General features: G+C 49.7%; 6 protein-coding genes across 6 annotated transcripts; 2 read left to right on the top strand and 4 right to left on the bottom strand.

The window, feature by feature from the left end:
- Window positions 1–66: 66 nt before the first annotated feature.
- Window positions 67–994, top strand: CDV56_107827 (DUF3632 domain-containing protein; the record flags this gene model as incomplete). Its single annotated transcript, XM_026761446.1, has 2 exons — window positions 67–406; window positions 453–994. 2 exons carry the CDS (start codon window positions 67–69, stop codon window positions 992–994), a joined length of 882 nt encoding a protein of 293 aa, XP_026615087.1.
- Window positions 995–3552: 2558 nt separating this feature from the next.
- CDV56_107671 (MFS transporter) lies at window positions 3553–5116 on the bottom strand (the record flags this gene model as incomplete). Its single annotated transcript, XM_026761290.1, has 2 exons — window positions 3553–3871; window positions 3930–5116. 2 exons carry the CDS (start codon window positions 5114–5116, stop codon window positions 3553–3555), a joined length of 1506 nt encoding a protein of 501 aa, XP_026615086.1.
- An 896-nt stretch (window positions 5117–6012) lies between these two features.
- Window positions 6013–6812, bottom strand: CDV56_107597 (pectate lyase; the record flags this gene model as incomplete). The annotated part of the gene is made up of 3 exons (XM_026761216.1): window positions 6013–6267; window positions 6316–6414; window positions 6462–6812. 3 exons carry the CDS (start codon window positions 6810–6812, stop codon window positions 6013–6015), a joined length of 705 nt encoding a protein of 234 aa, XP_026615085.1.
- Window positions 6813–7898: 1086 nt separating this feature from the next.
- CDV56_107527 (2EXR domain-containing protein) lies at window positions 7899–8555 on the top strand (the record flags this gene model as incomplete). The annotated part of the gene is made up of 1 exon (XM_026761146.1): window positions 7899–8555. The coding sequence occupies one exon, from the start codon at window positions 7899–7901 to the stop codon at window positions 8553–8555; it is 657 nt and encodes a 218-aa protein (XP_026615084.1).
- Window positions 8556–8860: 305 nt separating this feature from the next.
- Window positions 8861–9607, bottom strand: CDV56_107477 (uncharacterized protein; the record flags this gene model as incomplete). Its single annotated transcript, XM_026761096.1, has 1 exon — window positions 8861–9607. One exon carries the CDS (start codon window positions 9605–9607, stop codon window positions 8861–8863), a length of 747 nt encoding a protein of 248 aa, XP_026615083.1.
- A 516-nt stretch (window positions 9608–10123) lies between these two features.
- Window positions 10124–13330, bottom strand: CDV56_107303 (putative isoamyl alcohol oxidase; the record flags this gene model as incomplete). Its single annotated transcript, XM_026760922.1, has 4 exons — window positions 10124–10499; window positions 11531–12760; window positions 12811–13011; window positions 13083–13330. The coding sequence occupies 4 exons, from the start codon at window positions 13328–13330 to the stop codon at window positions 10124–10126; spliced, it is 2055 nt and encodes a 684-aa protein (XP_026615082.1).
- Between the last annotated feature and the right edge of the window lie 782 nt (window positions 13331–14112).

The following is a 14112-nucleotide window of genomic DNA, read 5'->3' as shown; positions in this document are numbered from 1 at the left end:
CACCCTTCGAATCCTCTTCGTGAGAATATCGACCATAACCATCGAGCATTTCACAAATTCGACATTATGGATTCTGAATATGAGACTTTCATCACAGCGCAGAGCCAGAAAAATTACCCCCCGCCGAAGAACGTGCTCTCCGCAATGAAATCACTTCTAGCAGATCCTTGCACACCGCCGTCAAGGGCAGCCAGAGAAGCAGTGTCGTGCTTCGTCGAAGAGTCCAATTCAAACCCCGACTACACAGCACTATGGCCGCTCCTTTTTGCAGCAATCGGGAGATTCACAGACCAGAATGACCGACTGGTGGACTTTGTTGCCGAACTGCAAAGGCTGCCAGACTGCAACGGAGCCTCTGGTCGGCTTGATGGGCTCAGTGAATATATGACTGAGTTTGTCTTTGACTGTATGTCCTCTCAAAGATCAGTTACAACCTCAAACTAACAAAGTAGACGTCGATCATCCGCTTTATGATCCTCAACGCGATGAAAAGCGGCAAAGTTGGGTCAATGTCAATTCTTTCACAGCCAAGCTATATGCCCGGGGCATTCGTGCTAATCACGTGGGTCATCTTCGTCACGGTGGCTGGGTCTTGAGAAAGACACTGGAGAAAGCACCTTGGGAGAAATTCCACCATGAAGATATCGAGCAGGAGCTGGAGGATCTGGACAATGACGACGATGACGACGAGTATTGTGAGCAACGCGACCGCCTGCTGGAGGAGATTGATATCAGAACCCTCAATGGGTGGGTACCCGCCGCAGCACAGTGGATCAGACATTGTGGAAAGGAAATATATGAAATGGAGGGATCAATGGGAAGAGAGTTTCCAACTAAGTGGACAGGATCCGAAGGTTGGTCAAAAGAACGGTGGGCGTTCTGGAAGGAAAGGTTTCAATGGATCAGCTCCGTTACTGCCTTGGATCGAAAGACGCGCAGGGTAGCGAAGGAGATGGTGGAAGAAATGGCCAGCATAGAACAGAGGCAGGATTAGACACTGGCACATTGTACTCTTTGTCTCTCCGCAAATTAGGACTATGCACGCCAATTTAAACTACTCCTATCATTCCTTAGATATTACCTGGGCACTGTTCCTAGACCACCATCTTTTCATCGCGCATTGTTATAGATGACATCCTAGTTTTGGCGGTAATTCCTGCATTGACTAAGGATATACCCACAGGTTGAACTATCCCTGCTATCATCTAGCAAAAAAGTATGCCTTCAATTAAGGCCTATGATATCTCATGCTAGATGTTCATTTCATTCTCAGTCGTTTATTTGTCACTACTAGCCCATAGACCTTCCCACCTATATCTGGGACCCTTGGCTTGTAGAACGTATCAAACCTTTGCTTACAAAATTAGTCTTCAACCTCCTGAATCCACCTTAGTTCAGAAATTATAGGATAACAAGCACTTAAGGCAAAGGCCCTTTCAGCAAGGCCCAAATCATGTCCAACTTCTGATCGTACAGAGAATCGAACCACATAATTCTTTTCAGCATTTCCGTCCAAAGTAGTACCGACTCTATGTCAAAAGTCTGAAGTGCTCGAAGAAGCCGACGGTAGAAGTAATTCTGGTCTGAGGAAGCTGTAGCCTCTAGGGCACCGACAGTAAGCAGCCATAATGCCAATTCCGAAGGGACTAGCGTCAGATCGAAGGCCTCGATCGATGATCGTAACTTCTGCACATGTACCTCTGTAACCACTGGGCTGATACCAGATTTTCTCCGGAATTCAGCAAGATATAGCAACGCCCCAGATCGGACACAGGAGCATACAGGGCCAACGGCGTGTGTATTGTAGTGCAGTGATAGGAAATGATGAGTTAGCGGATGAACCAACTGATCAATCGCCATTGGGTCGAGCCAGATGGAGGTTTGCAGCTGTAGCTCTGTGTTGGTTGATTGCAATAACTGGAATGCTGAGAGCAAGGATATTGGAAGATCAAAAGCCATCAAGCAAGAAGACTGAAGCTCGGAAGGGAATTGAAGGAAATCAACTCCAGCATTGATTTGTCCCAGGACCGGGGCGGCGTCAAGAGCATAAGAACCGATTAAGTCCACCCTGTATATGTCAACGGATGAGAAGGGCTGAGCCGAGAGGGAGCGAACCATTGAGCCAGTGCCACCACCTTTGCATCCAAACTCTCCAGCGGCAAGCCTGCCTCGTCAATTAGCCCTGCCACAGCTGCCATATGCGACCTCCATGAAGTCATATCTCCTCTTAGATGGGAGTAGCATGCCAACGCAGAAATTGCGCTCAATGTACCCTCCAGAGCCTGTTTGCTACCCAATGATGGTGTACTGAAATGGTTGCGAACCCCGGCAAGAGCTTTAATATGATTGGAAAGTATGAAGTGCTTCAAGTTGTGTTCCGCGTGGTACTGTGAGATGTGGGTGGCGTATGTGGCCAGCATCTGGTCAAAGGCCGCGGGATTTGTGATGCATATCGGATACCAACGCTCTTTGTATATACGGAATTGGCTTGGAGCTGGATCTGAGAACACTGGGTGAGGAGTATGGTGAGTACAACCCAGATAGGAGACCACAGACCCATGCAAAAGAACATACTATGGTGAAGGAGCCACTGTGACTCCCTATCTATAGCAACAGGAAAGACGGCAAATGGTATGATAAGAGGGGGTGCGGCTACAGGTGATGATGATGAATGCCCTGAATGGTGAGCCCTCCTATGGTGAGGCTCAATAGGAGAAGGGTTGAAACAAGAATCACATGCTGTTGTGCCACTGGACATAGATGCCGATGCTGAAGGACATTTAGCTAATGCTTTGTGCTGCTTCCGTCGGCCATAACCAATTTCGCGCATGACTCGCTGTCGCATCTCAGATCGTTGGGCGCTGGTCGGACGGGGGCATGTGGGAGACGTAGTGATGAAGACCCATTCCTTGGGTGGATATTGAGAAATCAGTGCCATGGTGCCCTATCTTCTCTTTTACAGGTACATTTTGTGTGGTTTATGGTACGGCAAAAGGAAAGAGAAAAGGAGGCATTATCTGAGTCGATGCTGATTTCTGAGTAGTTACATCATGATCATCATCCCCCACCATCAGGTGACATCCTGTTTCAAGTCGCTTGAACTTAATCAACCTTAGCCTTAGGTTTAACCGTTAAGCAAGTTTTTGAGTGTTTCAGCAGGTATGCTGGAAAATATAAAGCTCACTAATCCAGTACTGCCAAGGCAGGATATGATGTTGAAAGAATATATATGCACTGTCTATACCGAGCCATAGGCAGTCGATGTCTTGGCCTGCCAACCTACTTCGCTAAATTTCTTCTGGAAATGAAGTCTCTTTACCCATGGAATTTGGAAGTTTTTGGGTCTGGATTGGGAATTGTGCTGAAAATAGTTGCATAGAACCAAGGCAAGCACAGTTTGAGCCATCTCAAATCTGCCATAGGGTGTACTCCTAGTTCCTCAGTTACCACACGGATTGAGTCTGCAAAACGATCAAGAGACGAGAAAATGAGTCTAGACCATGCTTATGATATGTATGCAGTGCCTGGCTCTATATGGTGCCTGATAAATCCTTACACAAATTCCCTGTCACTCTCCTGACTGCTGTTATGTGGGGTCGGTTGCTCATGCATGGTGAAGACGGCATACATGAAGGCGATGCTAAAGGCTAGTGTAGCCAGTCCCACGGACGTCCATAGGGCAGCCCGATATCCCCTCAAAGGCTCCACACCGTGATGACTTACTTCAGCCTCCACAGTCCCTGCGATCCCTAGTCCGATGGCAATTGAGTAATTGATGACGGTGTTGACTAGTGATGCTGAGGCGCCTTGGTATTTGACGTGTACCGCGTCGCTAAGAATCGTCGCAGAGGCGGGAAAGGAGATATCCATACTGATGATGGTAATGTGAGCTCGTTAATATGGAGTGATGAGAGCTTGAAGAGACCTACCCCCAGGCCATTATGACAAATGACCAAAAAGTATTCAACCAGTATGATTGATCCACTGGTGCTGTACTCTGCAGGATACATCCAGCAAGGAATGCGGCACAAGCAATTGCCATCAGCCAACCACTGGAGATGACAGCCATTAGGTACGGCGTGGCGAGGGCGGCAACAATCCCTGATATGGCTCCTGGGGCGAACTGCGCTGCTGACAATAAAGGAGACACATGACGGAACTGCTGGATAAACTGGAACAAGTAGTAGAACCACACACCAAAACTGCTCCATCCTAGGCCCGTAGTGACCAACACTGCTACAACACGTCGGTTGAAAATAGAAAGATCCAGAATTGGATCCATTGCGCGTCGTTCCTGGAAAGCAAAAAGCCCCAGGAGGAGAAACCCCAGAATCAGCATGGTATAAACATAAGGCGAGGACCAGCCGTCAATGGGTGCTTGGTTCCATGAAACATTCAGCAATAGAAGACCTGCAACGCCCAGACCAGATCCGATATAGTCGAATGGGATTCCAGTGTCATTTTTGAGCATCGAAGAGTCTGATGGAATCACCCAATGTCCGAGCCCAGCGAGAACGAAGCATCCGATGCTGTAAACCCACATCACCCAGGGCCACCACACATACTCAGCGAATGCCGAACCGATAGCCCCAGCAGTAGAGCATCCGAGCGGAGCCGCCACAGCGAATGCTGAAAAAATCATATTCTTCTTCTTGCCAGGTGGGTATGTTCTTCCAGCGATCGCCAGTGCATTTGGTAGAAGTAATGCAGGTCCAATGCCCTGGAGTGCTCGAGCGGTATCAAAGAACACTGGAGAATGCGTGAAGGCACTGCAGCCCCCAATGACAGACCAGACGCCAAACCATGCCCAACCAATGATAAGAATGCGCTTCGAACCGTACAGATCGCCCAGCTTTCCTGCGATGAGAATGAAAGTGCCAACCGTCAAGCTGTAACCGCCAACGTGCCAAGTCATTTGGGTCGCCTCAGATGGCCCTTGACCAAAGGTTTGTCCTACGAGATGCAAGGGAATGAGGATGTATCCGAAGGAGCCCTGAACGAACAATTGCGTTGAGCACAAGACGATAATAAAGAGCCATTCTTTTGCTCCTCGAGGCGGTGTCTGATACATGGGGGATTGTCCAGGCTGATCCTGTTGGGATTCATTCGACGACATCTCGTGCCTGTAAGCGGATCGGATTTCCAAACCTCTGCCCGATTGCTGCCTGGCATTATGTGACAGAGAGAGTCGAGCACAGCTGAAGCAGACGCGGCGGCATTGGGTTGGGCATGGTTTTAAAGGCCGTCGAACTCTGAGAACCCAAGGCAGCCTTGCCAACAAGATAGTACGTCAAGTTCAATGCACATTTCTCTACCTAGGAACACTCCTATGGCAGCTTTGCTTCGGAAATGAGTGACGTATGTGGATCGGTAAAGAGCAAATGTGGGATCCTCAAGGCGGAAATATGAGGGCATCAAATTGGTCCAGGGGACCTAGCTCCTGATTGAGTTTAGCGTCACCTCTATTTCCAAATCGGGAAGTGGACCGGACAGGGGACCAAAGACCATATTGGGATTAGCGCCACGGGTGCCTAGGGAGTACTAATAATGGCATGGATTGGGTCAGATGGACACTTCTACAACTAGTGATATCCTATGCCCTCAGCTGCATACTCCATTGACGACAGTGTGTTGTCAGTGGAAGTCTCTGTCTTACAAACGCTGGACAAGCCGCTGGATCACGAATTGTGGGCTAGAATCCTCACGACTGAGGCCTCTGCGGAATCCCCGTGAGCAGCTAGTTACTGCATTGATCATGATATAGACACAGTGATTGCTAAGGTTTTTGCTCCCACAGCCTATAAACTATGCTACCAATGTTTGAAGGTGCATACATTGCTTATCTATGAGCATTGGATATATGAATCGGAATGACCGGTCTGAGCCCTTCGATACTCCTTCAGGGATGTCTTCAATAAGCCCGTATGCTGTACCCAATACTTCTTCGTTAGATGGTTACTTCCTGTATTGATGATTGCTTCCTTCCGGGACCTGTTGATGGTTGAATGTCACTTAACCAGAGCAGTATCCGACCTTCTCCGGCTCGCAGTCACCCTCACAACCATCATAAAAGACACAAGGATGGTCAGCGTCGGTGCACACATTCTTCAGTGTGGCCGTATCACCATAGTTGAGGTTGATGCCGACTACTTCGCCGCCATCGCGAGCCGTAGTGCCCTCAACATAGACATTCCGCTTGCATTGGCTGTCACAGTTTCCGCAAGAGCGATAGACTTTACCGTAGTCTTCAGCATAAAAGTTGATGATCTACATTCATGAGATTGGGTTCGAGAGGGGACAAAAGTAATCACTCACATTGACAGTACCACAACCGTTATGCTGGACAATCTTGTCCGAGGCGTGATAGGCTCCACCACCGATGATCCAAGTCTCCTGGCCTGCCTTGTCGTTTTTCTGCCACGTCATGAGACCTGACCAAGTATATGTGCCTCGATACTCACAATGGTGATGGCATCTTCGCAAACATCCTCAAACCAGACGAACTGCAAATTGCATGGACCATCGCAGTGAACCCCCTCAGCCTGGTTGGCGCCGATGATAACGTTCTTCAGAGTAGCACCGGAGTGAAGGTAAAATACGGCATCCTTCCAATCACCCTCGGACTGGCCGTTACAGGCGCCAGAGCCACGGTCGTACTTGGCCCACCCGGCATCGAAGACCTGTCCCGCCGCAACCTCAATTACGGCGCTATTGGAGTAGTGAGCGGTGGGAGTAGGAACTCCTCCCTCATAGCCCAGACACGCCAAAGCGACAGGAACGAGAACGGGGAGCGCCGCAATCCTTGACAACATAGTGAGGAAACCGGTAATAGGAATCAAGTTGTCTGTTCTCCAAGACCGAATGTCCACAGTCAGACTATGAGGCTTTTATAGCCTGGCGGAATGAGCAATGGAAAAAGCAATGACACTACTGAGCGATGGAACAGTCATTGGTGGACTATGCTGCACCTCGCAATCTCATGTAGTGCAGTTTATCCTGCTGCTCAACGGTGAAATTCCAGGGAATATCCAGTAGGCACAGCAGTCGGTTTCATCCCAGCCACTTCCTCATAATTACCCTCCAATCGCAATGGGAGCCACGCTCTAAGGAAGTGTTGTCAATGACGGCGCCTTGGCTTGACTCGAGATAGGCGGATATAGAGTCATGAACGCTGGAGTCTATGTTGCCAAGCATGGCGTCCGGAGTAATCTTTGCTTCTACAACATGTCTGCTTGCAAAAATCACGAAAGAATCGCATCCTGCGAGTCAGGTTGCCACCAGGAAATATGATCGGGATGACTGCCAAGGAATTGGCTGAAACGAGGATACTTGATAATGTGCATTCTACAGCAGAAGGTAGTGCGTCTCTCTCCCCATATCGACCAGGCTAGTAACAAAGCGAAGCTGGAGCGAGGGCTTGGTTTCTCCATTTGATCTCAGGTGGGATCTTTCTCTTCCACCACTCGATCCCATGTCTGCACCTGCTTATCCGCTACCCACTCTGCCTACCTGCTTACATGCCACATGGTCAATTTCTCTTCTGCGGACACTGGTGGTTGGAATAAACCTTCATGGTCTTTGCATGCTATCACCACAGTCTCTGGCGTGATCTTTATCTGCACCTCCTCGTCAGCATCTTCGAGTTCAGGTACCAGGCAGTACCCCATAAAAGCACGAGCAGTGGACAAAGGCAAGCTCATCAGTAGCTGGAAGCTTTCAGCCTTGAATAGCGCATTGAAGCTAATGTCAGTAGAGACAGCTGTCTCCCTTAGACATGAGGTGGGTACCGACTGGTGACCACATTTCAGTGAGCGGGGATCATCGTCCGGACACCTTTTTAGTCTAGCGGTCTTGGATTTTGATACAACAACTTTGAACACGTGTCTGCTGTAACAAAAATGTCCGCAAATTTTCACTTCTTCCCCTTGCTGCCGCCCGAGATTCGCATCTATATCTGGAAACTCTCTCTTCCCACCCACCGTGTCATTCGCATCACCTGTGATCGGGGCATTAAGCCGACTTCCCGACGCTATGCCCGTGGCTTCCGCGCCGATCATCCCAATCCCGCACAGCTAAAGGTCAACCGGGAAGCCCGCGAGGAAACCCTACGGTTGTTTGTCCCGTACTTTCGCACGGCAGTCTCGCCGCATGCCTGCATTTATCTAGCACCCGAGCAGGACACCGTGCATTTGCCGGAGGCGGTGCTGGCGTATCTCGGTGCAGCGGAGCGCAACGCTCTTCAACGCGTGATCATTGAGGTTCATGATTTTCTACTGTTTGAGGCTTACGGGATGGAGGATTTGGGGTGCATGCAGGGATTGAAGGAGGTTGACTTGGTTGTGTCGCAGTTACCGATGACTTCCTACCGCATGGCAAATCAGCAGCAACTAGATGATGAGTATATTGTTGATGTGCTCCAAGACGCCTTTGAGGAGTATACAAGAACTCATCCGCAGTGGAAGATACCTCAGGTCAGGGTTCTGTCTACTTTGGGGAAGCAGATGGGCAGTTTCACAATTGACCTTGGTGATGTTGATATGCTATGGCGGCAATGAATTGCCGTCCGTCCGTCGGGTTCTTGCCATATGAATGTTTATGTAGACAGACGTTAATTGTGAAGGAATGAATAAGCAAATAGCATTGTTGCCTCAGAATACTCCCAGCAAATGTATCATCAAAGTATACCTCAGTTGGAACTGATAGGAAGCACGAATTAAGCCGATAGGTTCAACCCGTAGCACCATCATTACAATGACAAGATACTTGCATATGCTAGAATCTATGCAAGGGCAAGAGAGAATGGAGGAATATATGTACATGTAGATATTTACAAAGTGAGAGACCCGTCAGGTGGAGATGATCATACAGCCTCCCAGTCCATCGCATCAACAATGAAATCCCAATCGGCATTCGAGCTGTCAGCTTGTGCCTGACTATGGTTGCTCTGGGCGATGTTGGCCACGTGTTCCTGCGCCAGACGACATCCCTCCTCGAGGCCGTCGAAGATATCTGCTAACATGTTGTCGAAATCATAGTTCTGCAGCGGCATCGTCTTTTCTCTTCTCGGCGACCACATAGACTCTCGCTCTCTTTCTTGCTCGGACAGATCTGCCGACTTCCAGCGGTTGCGCAGTTCCTTCGCTTTCTTCAGTTGCTCGTACACATTCCCATTGCGAAAGACGGAATGTAGCGGGCAGTTTTCATCCTCGAGAGCTTCCAGGACATTGGCATGATACCGATGCGTGCTCCAGACGGAGTTCGTGCCAGATACCTTGCCTGCAGCCGATACGGTGATCCCAAAGACGCCAAGCAAGTGCACCAGCGCGCGTTCTAGAAGCGCATAATACTCGTGAAAATCGATCTTGAACATGACTTCGGCATGAGCGACAGCCACGGTAGGATCTGTGCAGCGTGTCGCGAGGCGATAGCCCTCGGCCAAGAAAGGAAGTTTCCATTTTAAGCGAGCGACGATCTTCATGAAGCGCGACAATTCTCCTGCGGGAGATAACAGCATCCGGCGCCCCGGCGAAGCCGCAGGCGGTGGTTGGCCTTGGGTTTTATGCTCGCTCGGTTTAGGCGCCCAACGGGACTGGAATAGGCTTGACATTGTGAGCTACCGCATTTTATGCTTAGGAATCAAACTGTTGATGTTGGTGGTGGAAGTTGATGGTGTTGATGATGAAAACAACAGCATTTCTTGGTTCTCGTTTCAGAGCCAGGCTAGTCCTAATTAGGCAACTGTCATCCAACAGTGAATCGACTTTACATATTCATATGGTTCTAATTATGCTATACATTGTTGAAAATTCTAAGGAAATATTGTAAAATATAGTAGAATAGGTCAGGTCTATAGTTTGGGCCTTGTATTCTCATTACATTCTAAAATCAACTTCTGTACCTTGATTCCCACTACTCATGACTCTAAGCTCTATATATATTTCCCACGCCATGCGCAAAGAAAACTTGATGTGAAATCATGAGAGAGAGCCAGGAAGTATTGTTTCGAGACATCAATTAAGGTCATGATTTACATACTACACACTTCTGGTGCTAGGCAAATCCAAGATTTACTACCACCAATACTTGGAAGACGGAAATAAAACTTAATACACCTCATTAACGACTATTTTTGCGCTGGGATACAGTACATCAGATTGCTATGGCCCTCCCTTTCTGCATAAGGGATCATCGATATCTTGGTCATCCCACACAGGGCTTGCGACACCATGTATTCCAATTGCTGCGGCACCGGCTTACAGAAGCGCTCGAGTTCCCGTCCATCTTTCACCAGCAGCAGGGTCGGTTTCTCCACCATCGCCTCGTCGGAGATGTCATGATGTTGCGAGATATTGATCTTGTAGAAATCTATCATGTCGTTGGGAACATCGGACGCCATGTCGTTATATGTGGGATTGAGAGCGGAGCATTGCTCGGGCGAATCACAGAAGTAGAGGATGGCATACTTGTTCCTGTGGAGGATGTCATGATACTCGCTTAGACTATGCATGTTTAGATCAATTTAGTACCACGATGATGTCTGGATTCTTGCCTGTTCACTGGGACAGAAGACATAGTCTGTGGTTTGAGGGGGACAGTAGTATAGTAACGATTTCGTGAGATTCAAGTCTAACGTGCATTATCCGTCTTTGTCGAGGGATCTCCATAATTTTTGTACAAGACTACACTTGTATAGACGCGATGTGTACGCATATACGAAGGACATATGACGGCTGTATGTATGTGGAGGTGTATCTTTGAGATCTCGTTGGTCTGCTATGGTGGGCTACTTGGTCTGGCCACTCCTCACTGCTATAAAGCGCGGCTTTAAGTTTATCTCAGTGGTATTAGGATGCCAATGGAGTATCTCATTTATCCCTGTGTCCGGCTTCGCATCCGACATGTGGGTGCTGGGGATGCATCCACGGAACACGGCGCACTTTAGGATTTTTGACGAATCTAAAGTGGTCTGAGCCGTGCGTATTACTTCATCTGTATGGCTTATTTCTCTTATCGGGCCCTTTTATGGCATGATGTTGAGAAGATCAAGTTGAGTGGAAGTGCGTCGTGATTATGTATGCCACCAGAGTGGTGACATCATCCATGGAAGGTGAGCCGCCAATGAACTCTACACGGTTTTATATATGACCCCATGAATCAAGAATAAATTGTCTCAGATAAGCTTGAATAGCCTTGAATAACTGGTTGAGTGCTTTGCCTATTCTGTATGAGGTGAATGGTCGTCGAGGAGGAAAAAGATGTTTATCTGGTGGCCAATCTGTTGAGTTTAAAACACCTATATTGAACAACTGGTATACCCTGAGCCAAGTATCAGAAGCGGTTGATAGTCGAAGAAACTCATTTGCAGACTGTAGAGCTAAAACCTCAAAATTATTACACTTCTGGTATCTTGTGTCTATGTACAATTGTGCTTCAAGGTCATTAAATAGTAAGTCTAGTACACAATTATATCTCCAGCATCATCCCGTTGAAGAGTCTATTTTAGATGATCATGGTAGTTCAAGAGTGGCACATACGGCCCGAGTCGTCAACAGTCCAGTAGTCACTGCCGACAGCCTTGAGAGCATAGAAGAAGTAGTTGGGGTCCCACTTCTGCTTGATCTTGAGCAGGGGAGAATAGTTGTTGCCGAAAAAGGTGTCCTTCCAGTTGGGCTGGCGGAAATCGGCCTCGTTCTGGTAGCAGCCGCTGCCAGGGGTGACGGCCTCCAGCTGGGGCACAAACTCGTTGGTCATCTGGTACTGGTTGGCCACCATCTGGGACCAAGGGGCGGTTTCGTTCCAGGCGGTACCGATCTGCATGGTGACGGCGGCGTTGCGCAGGGCGGGGAAGATGGCGTTGGAGACATCACCGGGCTGGGAGACATTCATACCGACGCCGACAGCGATGACACCGTGCTCGGTGATGTTACGGATGACCGAGGCGAAGCCAGCAGCGTTGCTGTCGAGCACGCTACGGGGGATCAGACGACCACCGTACTGGTACTCCCCAACGCCGAGGTTACCGTAGGGCAGGGGGCCCATGTACTTATTGTAGTGGTCATAGTACGAGTCGTACTGGGTGTAGGAAACAGCGTAAGTGATGTTCAGGGAATCCAGGACGTTGAGGAAGGGAGTCAAGAGAGCCTTGACATCGTCGGTGGTCTTGTTGTACGCGGTGACGGGGTTGAGCGCGAAGAAGGAGGAGGCAACCTCGTAGATGACCGTGGCGCCGGCATCAATCATCGCGGGCAACAGAGCGTGGAACAGGGATACAGCCGCGTAGAAGTTGTCTGGAGTAGTCGTGCTGGAGAGGAACTGCAGACCCGCGCCAGCAATAGTGGCGTCGGGGTGCGCCTTGACGGTGGCCGAGATGACCACACCATAGTTGCCGGCACCACCGCCGCTGAGAGCCCAAAAGAGGTCGGGGTTCGTGGTCCGGTTGGCAGTGACCAGCTTTCCCGCGGCGGTGACCACCTGGAACTCCAAGGCGTTATCGGCTCCCAGTCCGAAGGAGGTGCTGAGGGCGGAGTGTCCACCCCCCTGGATATAGCCACCAGCGAGACCGACGGTGGGACATTCGCCTCCAACCACCACCAGACCCTGGGCGTGAGCCGCCTCCATCACCTGGGAGCCCATCACGCCCGCGCCGACCTGAAAAGCAGGACCATTGTAGTGAGAGTCGGACCAGTCCTGGTATTGGATGTCGTTAAAGTGGTGCATCCAAACGGACAGAGCACCAGCACCGGTGGAGCGAGCAAAGTAACTGCACTTCTATTAGCATTCTCTCGGGTATCCTGTTCTATGATCACTAACTCATGACCAGTGTTGCGAATGACAAAGCGAATGTTGTTCTTCTGGGCGAACTGGACGGCGGCAATCACATCGTTGCTGGAGGAGACATTGACAGCATAACTGACGTAGTTGCCCAGGAGACATGGCTTGGACTCTGCGGTGAAGGGGTCACAGCTCTGGTTGGCAAAGTAGGTCTGCATGATGGACGAAGAGGATTCAAGACTGCACACATTTCGGATTAGCTTTCGCTTCTTGTGATAATTGCATGACAGGGTGAGCGTGGTTTAACATACTGAGTCTGGGGAAGGTTCCACGCATTCTGCAAAGCCGCACAGGCGGTTGCATCGTAGTTGGGATCATGGCAGGGCGATCCAATGGGTACGGTAGCGACCAGACGACCACCAACAGTGGAGTTGAGCGCGGCCCAGGAGGAAGCAGAGGGCCAGCAGCTGTCACTGGGCAAGCAACGGCACTGGGAGCACGAAGTGGCTGCCGCGGAGGCGAGGGCGGCCATCGTGGCCAACGCCCATGAGGACTTCATGGTGTCGCGATGGAATTGTGGGGGCGGGAGGAGAGGAGAATGGATCTGGAGGAGGATATATAGGTGAGGAGGAGGGAAGAATCTCACGATCGCCGGTTGATCATGCCGATCCTGAGCTTGCTGGATATTTATACCAGACAGTGGAGAGCTGGAGGGGAGGAGGAGAAAGGAAGGACGGGCGACTATTTCTTAGCTACCTCGGCATTATTCCGCAAAGAAGGATAGTGATGTTTATGGTATCTGTCGGAGTCTCCATCGTATCTGCATCGAACCAGAGGATCTTGGTAACATGCATGGGGTGGTGCATGCGCGGAGATGTTTCCCAGAACATCCGCATTGCCGATTTGGGTAATACAACCGAGTGTAACACGGGCAGTGGTGGAGTTGGAAGATCGATAGTCGGCGGAGGCAGATACACTTCCAGATATACACATCTCGAGATTTGCTTCAATGTCTTGGAGACGAGCCTACAGAACCTGGCAAGGCATCATAAAGCTGCTCTGTATGGATGCAGTACCTCCTAGCCCGGATACGTGTATTCATCGGTGATCCCCCGATGTGGGCTAATTGTCAACCACATGGTAGTAGCCACTGTAGCATGGAGTCCCACGTGGGCATTTTACTGCACTAGACGGGATTCATGCATTTTAGCAGCGAAGGCTTGTACTCTGCTGAGCACCTTTCCCTCTCAACTCTCGACTCTCAACGGTGCAAGGATAGCTAACTTGGCCATGCACCGCCACTAGCGGCCAAGTCGGAGAATTCGGAAGCTCAGAAGCCAA

This window comes from Aspergillus thermomutatus, assembly GCF_002237265.1.
Source record: "Aspergillus thermomutatus strain HMR AF 39 chromosome Unknown NODE_76, whole genome shotgun sequence".
Classification (NCBI taxonomy): Eukaryota; Fungi; Ascomycota; class Eurotiomycetes; order Eurotiales; family Aspergillaceae; genus Aspergillus; species Aspergillus thermomutatus.
The sequence above is the reverse complement of the archived record's forward strand: the minus strand, read 5'-3'. Positions and strand labels throughout refer to the sequence as shown.